Genomic DNA, 18,753 nt, shown 5'->3' on the forward strand with positions numbered 1-18,753 from the left:
TCCTAGTCCAACCTATGCTTCCTAATTCTCTCCTAATAGCCTCATAATTACCCTTCCCCCAGCTAAAACCACTGGCCCGAGGTTCATGCCTATCCCTTTCCATCACTAAGGTGAACGTAACCGAATTGTGGTCACTATCACCAAAATGCACACCAACTTCCAAGTCTAGCACCTGGTCTGGCTCATTTCCCAGCACCAAATCCAATATAGCCTCACCTCTAGTTGGCCTATCTACATACTGAGTCAGAAAACCTTCCTGAATGCTTTGTACAAAAACTGACCCCTCTAACGAGCTAGAGCTATACAATTCCAATCAATATTAGTAAAGTTAAAATCCCCCATAACAATTACCCTATTACTTTCACTCCTAACCAGGATCGTCTCCGCAATCCTTTCCTCAACCTCTCTAGAACTTTTAGGAGGTCTATAAAAGACTCCCAACAGGGTGACCTCTCCACTCCTATTTCTAATCTCCGCCCATACTACCTCAACAGACAAGTCCTCATCAAACTTCCACAAAGAGAAGTCTCAAACATCTGCCAGCTGCAAAGCCTACACACAGCAATTGCTTTCCCCAGCCATGCCAGGATTAATTTTACAGAGTCACATGATTCTCTGTTCACTCTGTTTAACCTTAAATTATAGAAATTGTTTAAAACTCTAGAATCCACATTTGTAACAATGAACATTCAGTGTGTTTGCACTAACCCCTTTGTCAATGTAACTAACTCACATTTGACAGCAGAACTCCAGGTATAGAACATAGAACACTACAGCACAAAAAGGCCCTTCGGCCCACAAGTTGCGCCGATCACATCCATACCTACCAAGCCATAGAACTATCTAACTCTCAATCCCATTAAATCCCATATACTCATCCAGAAGTCTCTTAAAAGATCCCAGCGAGTTCGCCTCTATCACCACTGACGGCAGCCGATTCCACTCACTCACCACCCTCTGAGTGAAAAACTTACCCCTAACATCTCCTCTGTACTTGCTTCCCAGCACCTTAAACCTGTGTCCTCTTGTAGCGACCATTTCAGCCCTGGGAAGTAGCCTCCGAGAATCCACCCTATCTATTCCTCTCAACATTGTATAAATCTCTATCAAGTCACCTCTCAACCTTCGCCTAGCCAGGGAGAAGAGACCCAACTCCCTCAACCTATTTTCATAAGGCATACCTCCCAATCCAGGCAACATCCTTGTAAATCTCCTCTGCACCCTCTCAATAGCTTCCACATCCTTCCTGTAGTTAGGCGACCAGAACTGCCCATAGTACTCCAACTGGGGTCTGACAAGGGTCTTATAAAGTTGCAGCATTACCTCCCGACTCCTAAACTCAATCCCTCGATTAATTAAGGCCTTCTTGACCACGTCCTACGCCTGCGAGGCTGATTTAAGAATTCTGTGGACCTGGATCCCAAGATTCTTCTGCTCCTCTACACTGCTAAGACTCCTTCATCTCATTGGTCCTGCCAAAATGGACCACTACACATTTATCTACGTTGAAGTCCATCTGCCACTTCTCCGCCCTGTCTTGCATCCTATCTATGTCACGCTTCAACTTCTGACATCCCTCCAGACTATCAACAACACCACCAACCTTCGTATCGTTGGCAAACTTATTAACCCATCCCTCCACTTCCTCATCCAGGTCATTTATGAAAATGACAAACAGCAAGGGTCCTAGAACAGATCCCTGGGGCACTCCACTGGTGACCGACCTCCATGTAGAAAAAGACCCATCCACAACCACTCTCTGCCTTCTGCAGGCAAGCCAGTTCTGGATCCACAAGGCCAAAGGCCCTTGGATCCCATGCCCTCTCACCTTCTCAAGAAGTCTTGCATGGGGGACCTTATCAAATGCCTTGCTGCAGTCCATGTAAACCACATCCACCGTTCTTCCTTCGTCAATGCGCTCAGTCACATTTTCAAAGAACTCAACTAGGTTCGTAAGGCACGACCTGCCCTTGACAAAGCCGTGTTGACTATTACTGATCATTCTAAACTTCTCTGAATGCTCATAAATCTTGTCCCTCAGAATCCTGTCCATCAACTTACCAACCACTGAGGTCAGACTCACCGGTCGGTAATTTCCCGGGTATCCCTGTTCCCTTTCTTGAAAATAGGAACCACATCTGCAATCCTCCAATCCTCCGGAACCTCTCCCGTCTCCACTGACGATGCAAAGATCATCGCCAGGGGCTCTGCAATCACTTCCCTCACCTCCCACAGTAACCTGGGGTACATCCCATCTGGTCCCGGTGACTTATCTATCTTGATAGAATTTAAAAGTTCCAACACATCCTCTTTCTTAACGTCCACATACTCAATCTTTTCAGTCTGCCGCAAACCTGTAGTACAACCTCCCAGATCACTTTCCACCGTGAATACCGTGGCAAAGTACTCATTAAGCACCTCTGCCATTTCTTTCCGGTTCCACACAGACATTTCCCCCTTCACCTTTTAGAGGTCCTATCCCTTCACTTCTCATCCTTTTGCTCTTCACATATTTGTAGAACGCCTTGGGATTCTCCTTAATCTTACCCGCCAAGGCTTTCTCATGACCCCTCTGGCTCTCCTCATTTCCTTTTTAAGCTCCTTTCTACAAGCCTTATACTCCTCTAGATTATTAACATCTCCTGGCTCTCTGAGCCTTTTGTATGCCTTTCTTTTCTTCCTGACTAGGTTCATCACAACCTTCGTGCACCACGGTTCCCTGCGACCTACCAAAACCTCCTTGTCTCATCGGAACGTTGTCGTGCAGAGCTCCAGTCAAACATTCCTCAAAAATCTGCCACCTTCCTTCATTACTTTTCTCCAAGAATACCTCCTTCCAGTTTACTCGTCCAATTATCTGCCTGGTGTCTTCATATTTCCCCTTACTCCAGATAAACATCTTCCTAGCCTGCCTGATCCTATCTCTTTCCAATGCTATCGTGAAGGAGATAGAATTACGATCTCCATCCCCGAGATGGTCCCCCACCGAGAGATCCGACACCTGTCCTGGTTCATTAGCCAGCACCAGGTCAAGTAGAGCATCTCCTCTCGTAGGCTTATCCACATGCTATGTCAGGAAACCTTCCTGAACACACCTAACAAACTCCTCCCCATCCAAACCCCTTACCCTAGGGATATTCCAGTCAATGTTTGGGAAATTAAAGTCTCCCATCACGACAACTCTGTCATTACTACATCTCTGTAGGATCTGTTTCCTGATCTGCACCTCAACTTCCCTGTCACTATTAGGTGGCCTATTAGAAAACACCCAGTAAAGTTATTGACCCTTTGCTGTTCCTATCTTCCACCCACAGAGACTCTGTAGACAGTCCCTCCACGGCATCTACCTTCTCTGCAGCCATGACACTGTCCCTGATCAATAGTGCCACTCCGCCACCTCTTTTGCCTCCCTCCCTGTCGTTCCTGAAACATCTGAATCACGGCACCTGAAGTACCATGTGTATGTGCCATGTGTGCCATTTTGATGCATCAAAAGAACTCATGACCCCATATTGCAAAATATATGTATTCCTTGCCCTAATTTCATCGTCTTAATTTATATCTTTACAGTGATAATTTGTCTATTTGTGTTACACTTTTGACTTTTAGCAAAGATACAGAGAAGCTAGGGAGAGTCGAAGAAGCAAGTTTGATGAAGCTTATCAATACATTTTTGAAATCTTGGCCAGAAAATTGGGACTTGAGAAAACTGTTGTGGAAGATTTTGTTTTGGATTCCTTAACTGTAAGTAATGTTATTTAATGTGTTTGATTCGGATTAATATTGTCTACCTTTTTTCTAATTTTGGAGTCGTGATTTTACAAAAATCAAAAATGAAAAATATGGATAATATACATAAAATATAGGAGCAGGAATAGGGCATTAAGCCTTTTGAGCCTGCTCTGCCATTCAATGAGATCATGTTAATCTTTTACCTCAGCACCGTGTTCCTGCACCATTAATAGTGTGAAAACGGGAGTGGGAAACCTCAGCACTGCAATCTTCTGGAACTTGTTAATTTTTCTGACAGCTAGGAGCCTAAGTAAGCCAGGGAAGTTGACTGCAGAGTGCTTGAGCACCATTGCACAGAACACCCTAATCTCCTACTGAACTAAGGAGAATGTGCAAGGTGATTCATTTTGGTAGGATATTCCAAGGTCAACGGCAGGGTTCTGAGGAATGTGGAGGAACGGAGAGATCTTAAGAACATAAGAAATAGGAGCAGGAGTAGGCCATCTAGCCCTTCGAGTCTGCCCCGCCATTCAATAAGATCATGGCTGATCTGAAGTGGATCAGTTCCACTTTCCTGCTTTCTCCCCAAAACCCTTAATTCCCCTGTCTATCAGAAACCTATCGACCCGTGACTTAAATATATTCAGCGAGCTAACCTCCACCACTTCAACGGGCAGAGAATTCCAGAGATTCATCACCCTTTGAGTGAAGAAGTTCCTCCTCAACTCTGATCTAAACTGCACCCCCCCCCCCTTACCTTGAGGCTGTGCCCTCTAGTCCTGCTATCCTTACTAAGCGGGAAGAATCTCTCTACCTCTATCCTATCCATCCCCTTCATTATCTTATACGTCTCTATAAGATCTCCCCTCATCCTTCTAAACTCCAACGAGTACATACCCAGTCTATTTAATCTCTCTTCATAGTCCAACCCCCTCATCTCCGGTATCAGCCTAGTGAACCTCCTCTGCACTCCCTCCAAGGCCATAATATCCTTGCGCAAGTGCGGTGACCAAAACTGCACACAGTACTCCAGCTGCGGTCTCACCAGTACCCTGTACGGTTGCAGCAAGACCTCTCTGCTTTTATATTCTATCCCCCTCGCTATAAAGGCCAACATTCCATTTGCCTTCTTGATCACCTGCTGCACCTGCAGACTGGGTTTTTGCGACTCATGCACAAGGACCCCCAGGTCCCTCTGCACCATAGCATGCTGCAGCATTTCACCTTTTAAATAATAATCCCTCCTACTATTATTTCTACCAAAATGGATAACTACACACTTGCTAACATTATACTCCATCTGCCAGGTCCTCGCCCACTCGCTCAGCCTATCCAGATCTCTCTGCAGACTTTCCACACCCTCCACGCAATTTGCTTTTCCACTCATCTTCGTGTCATCAGCAAATTTCGTCACCCTACACTCAGCCCCCTCCTCCAGATCATCTATCTCTTGGGGTTCATATCCACAGATCTCTGAAGGTTGCCACGTAAGTGGATAGAGCCGTGAAGAAGGCTTATAGTGTGTTAGCGTTTATTAACAGGGGGCTGTTTGAGGTTGCGTGGTTGTCTGAAGGCAAGAAGTGGGGGTGTGGGGATGGCCCTGGCGAGATGTTCGTCTTCATCAATGATATGCTGAAGACTCCGGAGAAGATGTCATAGCTTTTCCGCTCCGGGCAAGTACTGGAAATACCTCAAATAGACCATTGTTCGCAGCAAACTACCCAGCCTTCAGGAGAACAGTGACCACAATACCACACAACCCTGCCACAGCATCCTCTGCGAGACATGCCAGATCATTGACATGGATGACATCATCACACGTGAGAATACCATCCACCAGGTACATGGTAAATACTCTTGCCACTCGGCCAATGTTGTCTACCTGATACATTGCAAGAAAGGATGTCCCGAAGCATGGTACATTGGGGAGACCATGCAGACACTACGACAATGGATGAATGAACACCGCTCGACAATCACCAGACAAGACTGTTCCCTTCCTGTTGGCAAACACTTCAGTGATCATGGGAATTCAGCCTCTGACCTTCGGGTAAGCATTCTCCAAGGCGGCCTTCACGACACACGACAGCGCAGAGTCGCTGAGCAGAGACTGATAGCCAAGTTCCGCACACATAAGGACGGTCTCAACCGGGATCTTGGGTTCATGTTGCACTATCTGTAACCCCCATGACTTGTCTTTATGTGCCCTGTTTGTGAATAGAACTCCATTCACCTGATGAAGGGGCAGCGCTCCAAAAGCTAGTAGCTTTTGCTACCAAATAAACCTGTTGGACTTTAACCTAGTGTTGTGAGACTTCTTACAAATGTTAGTTGCCAGGCCTGGATATTGTCCAGGTTCTGCTGCATTTGGACATCGATTGCTTCAGTAACTGAGGAGCCACAAATGGTGCTTTACCATGTGCAGTCATCAGCGAACATCCTTACTTATGATGAAGGAAGGTGATTGATGAAACAGCTGAAGGTGGTCAGGCCAAGGACATTGGGATGTTCTGGAACTGAGATGAATGACCTTCAAAAACCAACTTTCTTTGTGCTAGATCTGATTCCAACTAATATCGAGTTTTCCCTCATATTTTCAGAGACTCCAGCTTTGCTATGTCTTCTTAATGCCATACTCGGTCAAGTGCTGCCTTGATGTCAAAGGCAGTAACTCTGACCTCACTTTTTGAGTTCAGCTCTTTTGTTTATGTTTGAGCCAAGGCTGCAATGATGTCATGGGCTGAATGGGCCTGGCAGAACCCAAATTGACTGTCAGTAAGCAGGTTATTGCTAAGAAAATTCCACTTAATAGCACTGTTGATTTGATTTAATTTGATTTGATTTATTATTGTAACATGTATTAAAATACAGTAAAAAGTATACTGTTCATAGCGTAGGAAATGTAGGCACCTAGAAAAGAATGGTTTGATCGAGCAGACGCAGCATGGATCCGTTAAGGGGAAGTCGTGTTTGACGAACTTACTGGATTTCTATGAGGATGTGACTAGTGCGGTAGACAGAGGGGATGTGGTGTTTTTAGATTTCCAAAAGGTGTTTGATAAGGTGCCTCATAAAAGGTTGCTACAGAAGGTTAGGGTGCACGGAGTTGGGGGTAAGGCGTTAGTGTGGATAGAGGATTGGCTGTCTAATAGGAAGCAGAGAGTTGGTATCAATGGGCGCTATTCTAGTTGGCAGTTGGTGACTAGTGGAGTGCTGCAGGGATCGGCGCTGGGGCCTCAACTGTTTACCATTTATATAGATGATCTGGAGGAGGGGGCTGAGTGTACGGTGACGAAATTTGCTAATGACATGAAGATGAGTGGAAAAGCAAATTGTGTGGAGGGTGTGGAAAGTCTGCAGAGAGATCTGGATAGGCTGAGCGAGTGGGCGAGGATCTGGCAGATGGTGTATAATTTTAGCAAGTGTGAGGTTATCCACTTTGGCAGGAATAATAGTCGGAGGGATTATTATTTACAAGGCAAAAAGCTGCAGCATGCTACGGTGCAGAGGGACCTGGGGGTCCTTGTGCATGAGTCGCAAAAACCCAGTCTGCAGGTGCAGCAGGTGATCAAGGAGGCAAATGGAATGTTGGCCTTTATAGCGAGGGGGATAGAACATAAAAGTAGGGAGGTCTTGCTGCAACTGTACAGGGTACTGGTGAGGCCGCAGCTGGAGTACTGTGTGCAGTTTTGGTCGCCGCACTTGCGCAAGGATATTATGGCCTTGGAGGGAGTGCAGAGGAGGTTCACTAGGCTGATACCGGAGATGAGGGGGTTAGCCTAAAAAGAGAGACTAAATACGTTGGGTCTGTACTCATTGGAGTTTAGAAGGATGAGGTGGGATCTTATAGAGACGTATAAGATAATGAAGGGGATAGATAGGGTCGAGGTAGAGAGATTCTTCCCGCTTAGAAAGGATAGCAGGACTAGAGGGCACAGCCTCAAGATAAGGAGGGGGGGGTGCAGTTTAGATCAGAGTTGAGGAGGAACTTCTTCACTCAAAGGGTGATGAATCTCTGGAATTCTCTGCCCGTTGAAGTGGTGGAGGTTACCTCGCTGAATATATTTAAGTCACGGGTGGATAGCTTTCTGATAGACAGGGGAATTAAGGGTTATGGGGAAAAAGCAGGAAAGTGGAACTGATCCACTTCAGATCAGCCATGATCTTATTGAATGGCGGGGCAGGCTCGAAGGGCTAGATGGCCTACTCCTGCTCCTATTTCTTATGTTCTTATGAAGCAAGAGAGTGCACAATGTAGCGTTGCAGTCATAGCTAGGGTGTAGGGATAGATCAACTTAATGCAAGGTAAAGCCATTCAAAAGTCTGACAGCAGCAGGGAAGAAGCTGTTTTTGAGTCAGTTGGTATGTGCCCTCAGACTTTTGTATCTTTTTCCCGATGGAAGAAGGTGGGAGAGAGAAGGTCCAGGATGCGCGAGGTCCTTAATTATGCTGGCTGCTTTGCCGAGGCAGCGGGAAGTGTAGACAGAGTCAATAGATGGGAGGCTGGTTTGCGTGATGGATTGAGTTACATTTATGACCTTTTGTAGTTCCTTGTGGTCTTGGGCAGAGCAGGAGCCATACCAAGCTGTGATACAACCAGAAAGAATGCTTTCTCTGCATCTGTAAAAGTTTGTGAGAGTCGTAGCTGACATACCAAATTTTGTTAGTCTTCTGAGAAAGTAGAGGTGTTGGTGGGTTTTCTTAACTGTAGTATTGGCATAGGGGGACCAGGATAGTTTGTTGGTGATCTGGACAACTAAAAACTTGAAGCTCTTGACCCTTTCTACTTTGACCCCATTGATGTACACAAGAGCATCTTCTCTTTTATGCTTCCTGAAATCGATGACAATCTTCTTCATTTTGTTGACATTCAGGCAGAGATTATTGTACTGCAATAATCACTGGATTCTTTATCTTGTTCCTGTACTCTGTCTCTGTCATTGCTTGAGATCCGACCCACTATAGTGGTGTCATCAACAAACTTGAAAATCGAATTGGAGGGGACTTTGGCCACACAGTCATATGTGTACAAGGAGTATAGTAGGGGGCTGAGAGCACAGCCTTGTGGGGCACCGGTGTTGAGGATGATTGTGGAGGAGGTATTGTTGCCTAACCTTACCGATTGTGGTCTGTGAGTTAGGAAGTTCAGGATCCAGTCACAGACAGAAGTGCCAAGGCCTAGGCCATGGAGTTTGGAGATGAGTTTCATGGGAATTATGGTGTTGAAAGCTGAGCTGTAGTCACTAAATAGGAGTCTGACATAGGTGTCCTTGTTATCTAGATGTTTCAGGTTGAGTGCAAGGCCAGGGAGATGGTGTCTGCTGTGGACCTGTTGTGGTGATAGGAAACTCTAGTGGATCCAGGTATTCCGAACACTGGAATTGATTTGTGCCATGATTAGCCTTTCGAAGAACTTCATGATGGTGGATGTCAGAGCCACCGGCCGATAGTCATTAAGGCACGCTGCTTGGTTTTTCTTAGGCACCAGGATGATGGCCATCTTCTTGAAGCAGATAGACACCTCAGATTGTTGTAAAGAGAGGTTGAAGATGTCTGTGAATAATCCCGCCAGCTGATTTGCACAGGATCTGAGTGCTTGTCCAGGTATCCCATCTGGGCTAGTCACTTTCCTGGATTGACCTTCGAAAAATTTGCTTTGACATCTGCAATGGTGACCCCAGATACAGGTTCATCCAGGGCTTCATTAGACAGGGGTCGTGGGTGGAGAGGGGGACTGGTGGTGTTGAGATGGTGGCACGGGCTCGTTGGGCCGAAGGGCCTGTTTCCTGGGCTGATTTTGTTCTTTGTTCTTTGTTCCAGGGTGGAAGGCATACTCTTGCTGACCTCTTGCTCAAAGCGGGCATGGAATGCATTGAGCTCATCAGGGAGGGGTGCATTGGAGCTGGCGATTTTACGTGCCTTCATCTTGTAGCCTGTTATGTCTTGCAGTTATGTCTTGCAGTTATGTCTTGCAGCCTGTTGTGTGTCTTGTTGATGACCCGTTCCATCACTTTGCTGCTGGTTATTGGTAATTTGATGGGAGGAGGGGGAATTAGTTGGGTTTTTTGACTTGATTTATTGTTGTCACATATATTAGTATACAGTGAAAAGTCTTGTCACTTGCACGCTATACAGACAAACCATACCATACAATAGAGAAGGAAAGGAAATGGTGCCGAATGGAGGCTTGTCACTTCCGATCTGAAATGCTGGGATGTGTTGATTAAGCACCACACGTGCGTGTGGGATATCACGGAAGTCCTGGCGTATTTGCATGTGTGCTGAAAGAGCGTCAATTTTAAACCTCTGATCTAAGGCCAGTTAGATTAAAAGGAAGAGCAGGAAGGGAATAGTTGCTGAACAGAGCAGAACTGGTGATCTGAAGTGCATTTATTTCAATGCGAGGAGCATAACAGGTAATACAAATGAACTTAGAACTTGGATTAGTACATGGAACTATGATATTGTTGCTATTATAGAGACTTGGTTGAAAGATGGACAAGACTTAGATGCTTCAGCAGGATAGAGGGGGATGTAAAAGGGTTAAGGAGTTAAGGAGAATATCTCAGCTGTATTGAGGGAGGACACCTCAGAAGGTTCAGGCAGCGAGGCAATATGGACAAAGCTCAGAAACAGAAAGAGTGCAGTCACAATGTTGGGGGTTTAATTACAGACATCCCAAAAGCCAGTGGGAGATAACAGAGAAAAATGCAGGCAAATTTTGGAAAGATGCAAACATGGTTGTTGTGGTGGATGATTTTAACTTTCCCTATATTGACTGGGACTCACTTACTGCTAGGGACAGAATTTATAGGGAGCGTCCAGGAGGGTTTCTTGAAACAGTGTGTAAATATAATAACTTGGGAAGGAGCCATATTCGACCTGGTATTGGGGAATGAGCTCAGCCAGGTGATTGAAGTTTTAGTAGGAGAGCATTCTGGGACCTGTGATCATAATTCCATAAGTTTTGAAGTGCTTGTAGTTAAGGTCAAGAGTAGTCTTCATGCAAAGGTATTAAATTGGGGAAAACTAACTACAACAACATTAGGCAGGATCTGGAGAGTGTAGATTGGGAAGGCTGTTTGAGGGTAAATCAGCACTGTAAATTGGGCGGCACGATAGCACAGTGATTAGTACTGCTGCTTCACAGCACCAGGGACCCGGGTTCAATTCCCAGCTTGGGTCACTGTCTATGTGGAGTTTGCACATTCTCCCTGTGTTTGCATGGGTTTCCTCCCACATTCTGAAAGATGTGCTGGTTAGGTGCATTGACCCGAAGAGGCGCTAGACTGTGGTGACTAGCGGAATTTCACAGTAACTTCATTGCAGCGTTAATGTAAGCCTAACTTACATTGCAGTGTTAATGTGACTAATAAATAAACTTTAACTTTAAAAGACGGCATGAAATGTCTTTAGCAATCAGGATCAAGAAGAATCCCATTGCTTTTTATGCATATATTAGGAGCAAAAAGGTAGCAAAAGAAAGAGTGGGCCCACTCAAGGACAATGGAGACAAGTTATGTGTGGAGCCACAAGAAGAGGTTGAGATCCTCAATGAGCAATTTGTATCAGTAATCACCAAGGAGAAGAATATGATGGATGTTGAGGTCAGAGATGGGTGTGTGAACACTCTTGAGAATGTCAACATATTGGAGGAAGTGCTCGGAATCTTAAATTGCATTAAGGTGGAAAAGTCCCCAGGGCTGGCTGGGATCTATCTCAGCTTACTGCGGGATGCACGGAGAGAAATAGCTGGGGCTTTAACAGATACCTTCATGTCCTCTTTGATCATAGGTAAGTTTCTAGAAGACTGGAGAATAGCCTTGTTTAAAAAAGGAAGCAAGGAAATTAAAGGCCAGTGAGCCTGACATCAGTGGTGGGGAAGCCTTTGGAGAAGATACTGAGGGACAGTATATATGTACATTTGGAAGAAAATGGAATAGTTAGTGACAGGCAGCATGGTTTTGGGTGGGGAGGTTATGTCTCACTAATTTGATGATTTTTTTGAAGAGGTGACAAAGAAAATTGATGAAGAAAAGGCTGTGCATGCAGTTTATATGAACTTTAATAAGGCATTAAACTAAAATCAAAACTACAAAAACTAAAATCTCATGGCATTCAAGGTGAGTTAGCTCAATGGGCTAGCAGAGAACTGGCTTGTCATAGAAGACAGACAATAGCAATGGAAGAATGTTTTTCAGAATGGAGATCTATAGCTTGTGGTGGTCTGCGGGGAACAGTGCTAAGTCCTCTGTTGTTTGTACTAAATATAAATGATCTGGAGGAAATTGTGGGTGGTCTAGGTTAGTAAACTTGTGGATGATGCACAGATTGGTGGAGTTGCTGATAGTGCCGGGGATAGTCAGAGGATACAACAGGATAAGGTAGATTGAAGATTTGGGCACATAAATGGCAGATGGTGCTTAATCCAGACAATTGTGAGGTGATGCATTTTGGAGGATCAAATTTAGTTGTGAATTATACTGTAAATGGCTGAGCCCTTCGGAACATTAACATCTAGAGGGATCTTGGTGGTCAGGTCCACAATTCCCTAGAAGTGGTTACCCAGGTGGCTAAGGTGATTAAGAAGGCATTTGGCAAGCTTGCCGACATTGACCGAGGCATTGGAGAGTGTGCAAAGAAGGTTCACTAGGATGTTGCCTGGTCTTGATCGTGTTGACTATGAGGAGAGGTTGGATAAAGTAGGATTGTTTTCACTATTAAGTCATAGGCTGAAGGGAAACCCAATAGAGGTCTGCAGTATTAGGAGAGGAATAGACAGACTGGATAGTCAGAAGTGTTTTCCAAGAGTGTAAGTGTCAATTACATGGGGGCAGAAGCTAAAGGTGAGAGGGGGAAAGTTTAAGTGAAATGTGCAGCTGGATTGTTGTACCTGGGATGCGCAGCCTGAAGAGGTGGTAGAACAGGCACATTAGCAACATTTAAGAGGCATTGGATGGGTAAATGAATAGGGAGTGAATGGAGGGATGCAGTTCAGGTAAGGGCAGAAAATTTTCTTTTAATTTAGTTTTAAAAAAAATTCATTTGTGGGCGATGGTGTTGCTGGCTGGCCAGCACTTTTTGCCTATTCCTAATTGCCCTTGGAGGGCAGTTGAGAGTCAACCACATTGCTGTGGCTCTGGAGTCACATATAGACCAGATCAGGTAAGATGACAAATTTCCTTCCTTGAAGGACATTAGTGAACCAGATAGGTTTTTCTGACAATCAATGGTTTTTTATGGTCTTCAGTAGATTCTTAATTCCAGATATTTTTTATTGAATTCAAATTCACCATCTGCTGTTGCGGGATTTGAACCCAGGTTCCCAGAACATTAGCTGAGTTTTCTGGGTTAATAGTTTAGCGATAATACCATTCAGCCATTACCTCCCCAAACTTTAGTTTGGGCATCATGATCGGCACGGGCTTGGAGTGCCAAAGGGCCTGTTTGTATGCTGTACTATTCTTTGGTCAATCCAACACAGGATTTGTCATAATCATTTTAAATATCCAAAATTTCTAATTAACCATTACATAATTACAACTATTTTGTTCTCACGCGTGTGAATTATATCCAGATTAAAATTGCCACATTTGTCAAAATATCCTGGAATCCTAGAAGCAGGAGTAGACCATTTGGCCCTCCAAGCCTGCTTCGTCATTCATTCTGATCATGGCTGATTCCCCCATCACCCGCACATCCATTGGTCCCTTTAGTCCCAAGAACTATACCTAATTTCTTCTTGAAATCAGACAACATTTTGGCCTCAGCTACTTTCTGTGGTAGTGAATTCTACACATTTACCACTCTCTAGGTATTGGAATTTCTCCTCATCTCAGTTCTCAAAGGTTTACTCCTTATCCTCAAACTATGATCCCTAGTTCTGACCGCCGCGCAGCCCCCCCCCACCGTCATTGGGAACATTCTTTCTGAATATAACCTGTCTAACCCAGTTGGAGTTTTTAAAATTCCTATGAGATCCCTCTCCCTCTTCTAAGCTCCTGCGAATATAGTCCTAACTGATTTAATCTCTCCTCATATGACAGACCTGCCATTCCCAGGAATCACCTTGGTAAACCTTTGCTGTATTGCGATTCTAACCTCTCTGCAGAAGGCAGAGAGTGGTTGTGGATGGGTCTTTTTCTGCATGGAGGTCGGTCACCAATGGAGTGCCCCAGGGATCTGTTCTAGGACCCTTGCTGTTTGTCATTTTCATAAATGACCTGGATGAGGAAGTGGAGGGATGGGTTAGCAAGTTCGCAGACGATACCAAGGTTGGTGGTGTTGTGGATAGTCTGGAGGGATGTCAGAAGTTGCAGCGGGACATAGATAGGATGCAAGACTGGGCGGAGAAGTGGCAGATGGACTTCAACGCAGATAAATGTGTAGTGGTCCATTTTGGCAGGACCGATGGGATGAAGGAATACAATATCAAGGGTAGGAGTCTTAGCTGTGTTGAAGAGCAGAGGGATCTTGGGGTCCAGGTCCATAGGACTCTTAAATCAGCCTCGCAGGTGGAGGATGTGGTCAAGAAGGCGTATGGTGTACTGGCCTTCATTAATCGAGGGATTGAGTTTAGGAGTCGGGAGGTAATGCTGCAACTATAAGACCCTTGTCAGACCCCACTTGGAGGACTCTGTGCAGTTCTGGTCGCCTCACTATAGGAAGGACGTAGAAGCTATTGAAAGGGTGCAGAGGAGATTTACAAGGATGTTGCCTGGATTGGGAGGCACGCCTTATGAAGATAGGCTGAGGGAGCTGGGACTCTTCTCCCTGGAGAGACGAAGGTTGAGAGGCGACCTGATAGAGGTTTATAAGATGTTGAGAGGAATAGATAGGGTGGATTCTTGGAGGCTATTTCCCAGGGCTGAAATGGTCGCTACGAGAGGACACAGATTTAAGGCGCAGGGAAGCAAGTACAGAGGAGATGTTAGGGGTAAGTTTTTCACTCGGAGGGTGGTGAGTGAATGGAATCGGCTGCTGTCGGTGGTAGTGGAGGTGAACTCGCTGGGGTCTTTTAAAAGACTTTTGGATGAGTATATGGGATCTAATGGGATTGGGGGTTATAGATAGGTCTTTGGCTTAGTAGGTATACAAGTGATTGGCGCAACTAGTGGGCCAAAGGGCCTGTTTGTGCTGTAGTGTTCTATGTTCTATGTTATGTTAACAAGGACAATCTTCCTCAGATAAGAACACCAAAACTGCACACAATACTCCAGTGTAGTCTCACCAATGCCCTATACAATTGCAGTGAAACCGCTCTATTCTTATACTTAAATCCTTTTACTATGAAGGCCTAAAATAGCGTTTGCTTTCTTTACCGCCTGCTGTACCTTTCAGCGATTGATGCACAAAGATCCCAAGGCCTTGCTGAATATCGACCTCTCTCAATTTACACCCATTCAAGTAATGTTCTGTCTTCCTATTCTTGCTACCGAAGTGGATAATATCATTTATGGTTCTAAACATCTAGAAACTCGAAATTCTCGCCCATCTCCGCTTAATTGCCATTGATGTAGTTTGGGGCATGTTCTCACTGTGTTTCCTGAAGTCAATGATTATCTTCTTCGTTTTACTGACATTGAGGGGAAGATTATTATCCTCAGACCATTTCACCAGATTCTCTATCTCTTTCCTGTACTTCTTCTCATCATTGTTTGAGGTCATATTCAGAATGGTAGCAAACTTGAAAATCCCCATTATCCTGCATATGCCCACAAACTCAGCTTGTCCAAATCATGCTGAAGCATCTCTGCATCTTCCTCACTGTCACCATCCACCTAACTTTGTATCATCTGCAAATTTGTAGATAATAGATTTAGTTCCCTCTTCCAAATCAAAGTATTGGGACGCTAACACAGATCACTGCAGAACCCCACTAGCCAGTACCTGCCAATCAGAAAAAATACATATTTATGCCAACTCTTTGCTTCCTACTGCTCCCAGCTTTCTAACCATCATGCCTTTGGCAGTAATCATGGCTCCAGGTTCATAACGTTTGAAAAGAAAGCTTTATTTCATGACAGTACACATTTGATGCTCGTTTTGAGCAAGAGGTCAGCGAGAAGACACCATCTGCCCTGGAAGCCTCGGTTGAACTGATATCCGAGGTCACCGTCACAGACATCAGATCAGCCTTCTTAAAAGTTAACCCACGAAAAGCAACAGTTCCAGTCCAGGTACCCAGACAAGCACTCAGATCCCAAGTGGACCAGCTGGCAGGACCATTCTCAGACATCTTTAACCTCTCCTTATTCTGATCTGAGGTCCCTACCTGCTTCAAGATGATAATCATCACCCTTGTGCTCAAGAAAAGCCAGGCAGCATGCCTTGATGACTACTGCCTGGTAGCTCTGACATTCATTGGTATGAAGTGCTTCGAAAGATTAGTCATGACATGCATCAACTCCCATCTCCCAGATTGCCTAGGTCCACTCCAGTTCGCCTATCGCCTCAAATGGTTCACAGTAGACGCCATCTCCCTGGTCCTGCACTCAATCCTGGAACACTTGGATAACAACTCTTTATTACTCAGCTCACCTTTCAACACCAACAAAACTCATCCCTAAACTCCTTGGCCTTGGGGTCAGCTCCTCCCTTTGCAACTAGCTCCTAGACTTCTTACAACACAGAATGCAATCAGTAAGGCTAGGGAATGATACCTCCATGGTTATCCACAACACTGGTGCCCTGCAAGGCTGTGTCAATCGCCCCTTACTATACTCCTTATACACCTATGATTGTGTGGCAAAATTCCACTCCAACTCAATTTTCAAGTTTGCTAATGACATCACCATACTGAGTAGGACCTCAAACAATGTACAGGAAAGAGATAGAGAATCTGGTGAAATGGTCTGAGGATAATAATCTTCCCCTCAATGTCAGTAAAATGAAGAAGATAGTCATTGACTTCAGGAAACACTGCAGAATATGTCCCAGTCTATGTCAATGGCAATTAGGACTAGAGGGCACAGCCTCAAGATAAAGGGGGGGGCGGTTTAGAACGGAGTTGAGGAGGAACTTCTTCACTCAAAGGGTGGTGAATCTCTGGAATTCTCTGCCGGTTGAAGTGGTGGAGGCTGCCTCGCTAAATATTTTTAAGACGCGGGTTGATAGGTTTTTGATAGGCAAGGGGATTAAGGGTTATGGGGAGAGGGCGGGAATGTGGAACTGAGACACGACAGATCAGCCATGATCTTATTGAATGGCGGGGCAGGCTTGAGGGGCTAGATAGAACATAGAACACAGAACACTACAGCACAAACAGGCCCTTCGGCCCACGAGTTGCACCGATCACATCAACACCTACCAATCCATAGACCTATCTATAACCCCCAATCCCATTAAATCCCATATACTCATCCAGAAGTCTTTTAAAAGACCCCAGCGAGTTCGCCTCCACCACCACTGATGGCAGCCGATTCCATTCACTCACCACCCTCTGAGTGAAAAACTTACCCCTAACATCGCTTCTGTACTTGCCTCCCCGCACCTTAAATCTGTGTCCTCTCGTAGCGATCATTTCAACCCGGGGAAATAGCCTCTGAGAATCCACCCTATCTATTCCTCTCAACATCTTATAAACCTCTATCAGGTCGCCTCTCAACCTTCGTCTCTCCAGGGAGAAGAGTCCCAGCTCCCTCAACCTATCTTCATAAGGCATGCCTCCCAATCCAGGCAACATCCTTGTAAATCTCCTCTGTACCCTTTCAATAGCTTCTACGTCCTTCCTATAGTGAGGCGACCAGAACTGCGCACAGTACTCCAAGTGAGGCCTGACAAGGGTCTTATAAAGTTGCAGCATTACTTCCCGATTCCTAAACTCAATCCCTCGATTAATGAAGGCCAGTACACCATATGCCTTCTTGACCACATCCTCCACCTGCAAGGCCGATTTAAGAGTCCTGTGGACCCGGACCCCAAGATCCTTCTGCTCTTCAACACTACTAAGACTTCAGCCCTTGATAGTGTACTCGTTCATCCCATTGGTCCTGCCAAAATGGACGACTACACATCTATCCGTGTTGAAGTCCATCTGCTACTTCTCCGCCCAGTCCTGCATCCTATTTATGTCCTGCTGCAACTTCTGACATCCTTCCAGACCATCCACAACACCACCGACCTTCGTGTCATCGGTGAACTTACTAACCCATCCCTCCACTTCCTCATCTATGTCATTTATGAAAATGACAAACAGCAAGATGGCCTACTCCTGCTCCTATTTCTTATGTTCTTATGTTCTAATTAAGCAGAGATGGGTGAGAGTTTCAATTTTCTAGGCGTTCAGAACACCATCAATCTGTCCTGGTTGCTCCATGCAGACGCTATTGTTAAGAAAGCCCACCAACTCCTCTACTTTCTCAGGAAGCTATGGAAATTCAGCATGTCCACTATGACTCTCACCAATGTTTACAGATGCACCATAGAAAGTATCCTTACTGGATATTTCACAGCTTGGTATGGCTCCTGCTCTGACCAAGACCACAAGAAACTACAGAGGGCTGTGAATGTAGTCCAGTCCATCACACAAACCAGCCTCCCATCCATTGATTCCGTTTGCACTTCTCGTTGCCTCAGAAAAGCAGCCAGCATAATCAAGGATTCTACGCATCCAGGGGTTCTCTCCTTCTTCTGTTGGGAAAATGATACAAAAATCTGAAAACACATACCAACCAGCTCAAGAGCAGCTTCTCCCCTGCTACCATCAGACCTTTGAATATTAATATCATATATTAAGTTGATCTTTCTCTATGCCCTAGCTTTAACTGCAACACTATTCTGAATCCTATCCTTTCCTTTTCTGCTATGTACCCTCTTTCAAAAATGCCTGTCATTGAAGACTCAAGATCAGGTTAATTCTCCAAAAAGATAAACCTTAAGAAATGTAGCCCAAAACAATGCTGAAACAAGTCTATGCACATCCACTTAAAACAAACGAAACACAGATTCTCAGAGCTCTTAAATTTCAAGCAGTTATGTCTCAGCATTTTCTTACAGCTATGGCTTTCTAAAGAGACAGGG

At 45.0% G+C, this 18,753-nt stretch overlaps 1 protein-coding gene across 1 annotated transcript in view; it reads left to right on the forward strand.

Annotated features, from left to right (window-relative positions):
* Positions 1-18,753, forward strand: part of LOC145345623 (dynein axonemal heavy chain 8-like) — a 1,557,438-nt gene that overhangs the window by 9,827 nt on the left and 1,528,858 nt on the right. Inside the window, exons 2-6 of the mRNA XM_080193457.1 lie at positions 3,610-3,744; positions 9,708-9,760; positions 11,195-11,526; positions 13,779-13,804; positions 15,759-15,911. Coding sequence (XP_080049583.1) covers positions 3,610-3,744; positions 9,708-9,760; positions 11,195-11,526; positions 13,779-13,804; positions 15,759-15,911 — 699 coding nt within the window. The remainder of the gene's footprint in view (positions 1-3,609; positions 3,745-9,707; positions 9,761-11,194; positions 11,527-13,778; positions 13,805-15,758; positions 15,912-18,753) is intronic.

The sequence above is a fragment of the Carcharhinus amblyrhynchos genome, chromosome 7, assembly GCF_965287045.1.
Source record: "Carcharhinus amblyrhynchos chromosome 7, sCarAmb.v2.hapA, whole genome shotgun sequence".
Taxonomy (NCBI): Eukaryota; Metazoa; Chordata; class Chondrichthyes; order Carcharhiniformes; family Carcharhinidae; genus Carcharhinus; species Carcharhinus amblyrhynchos.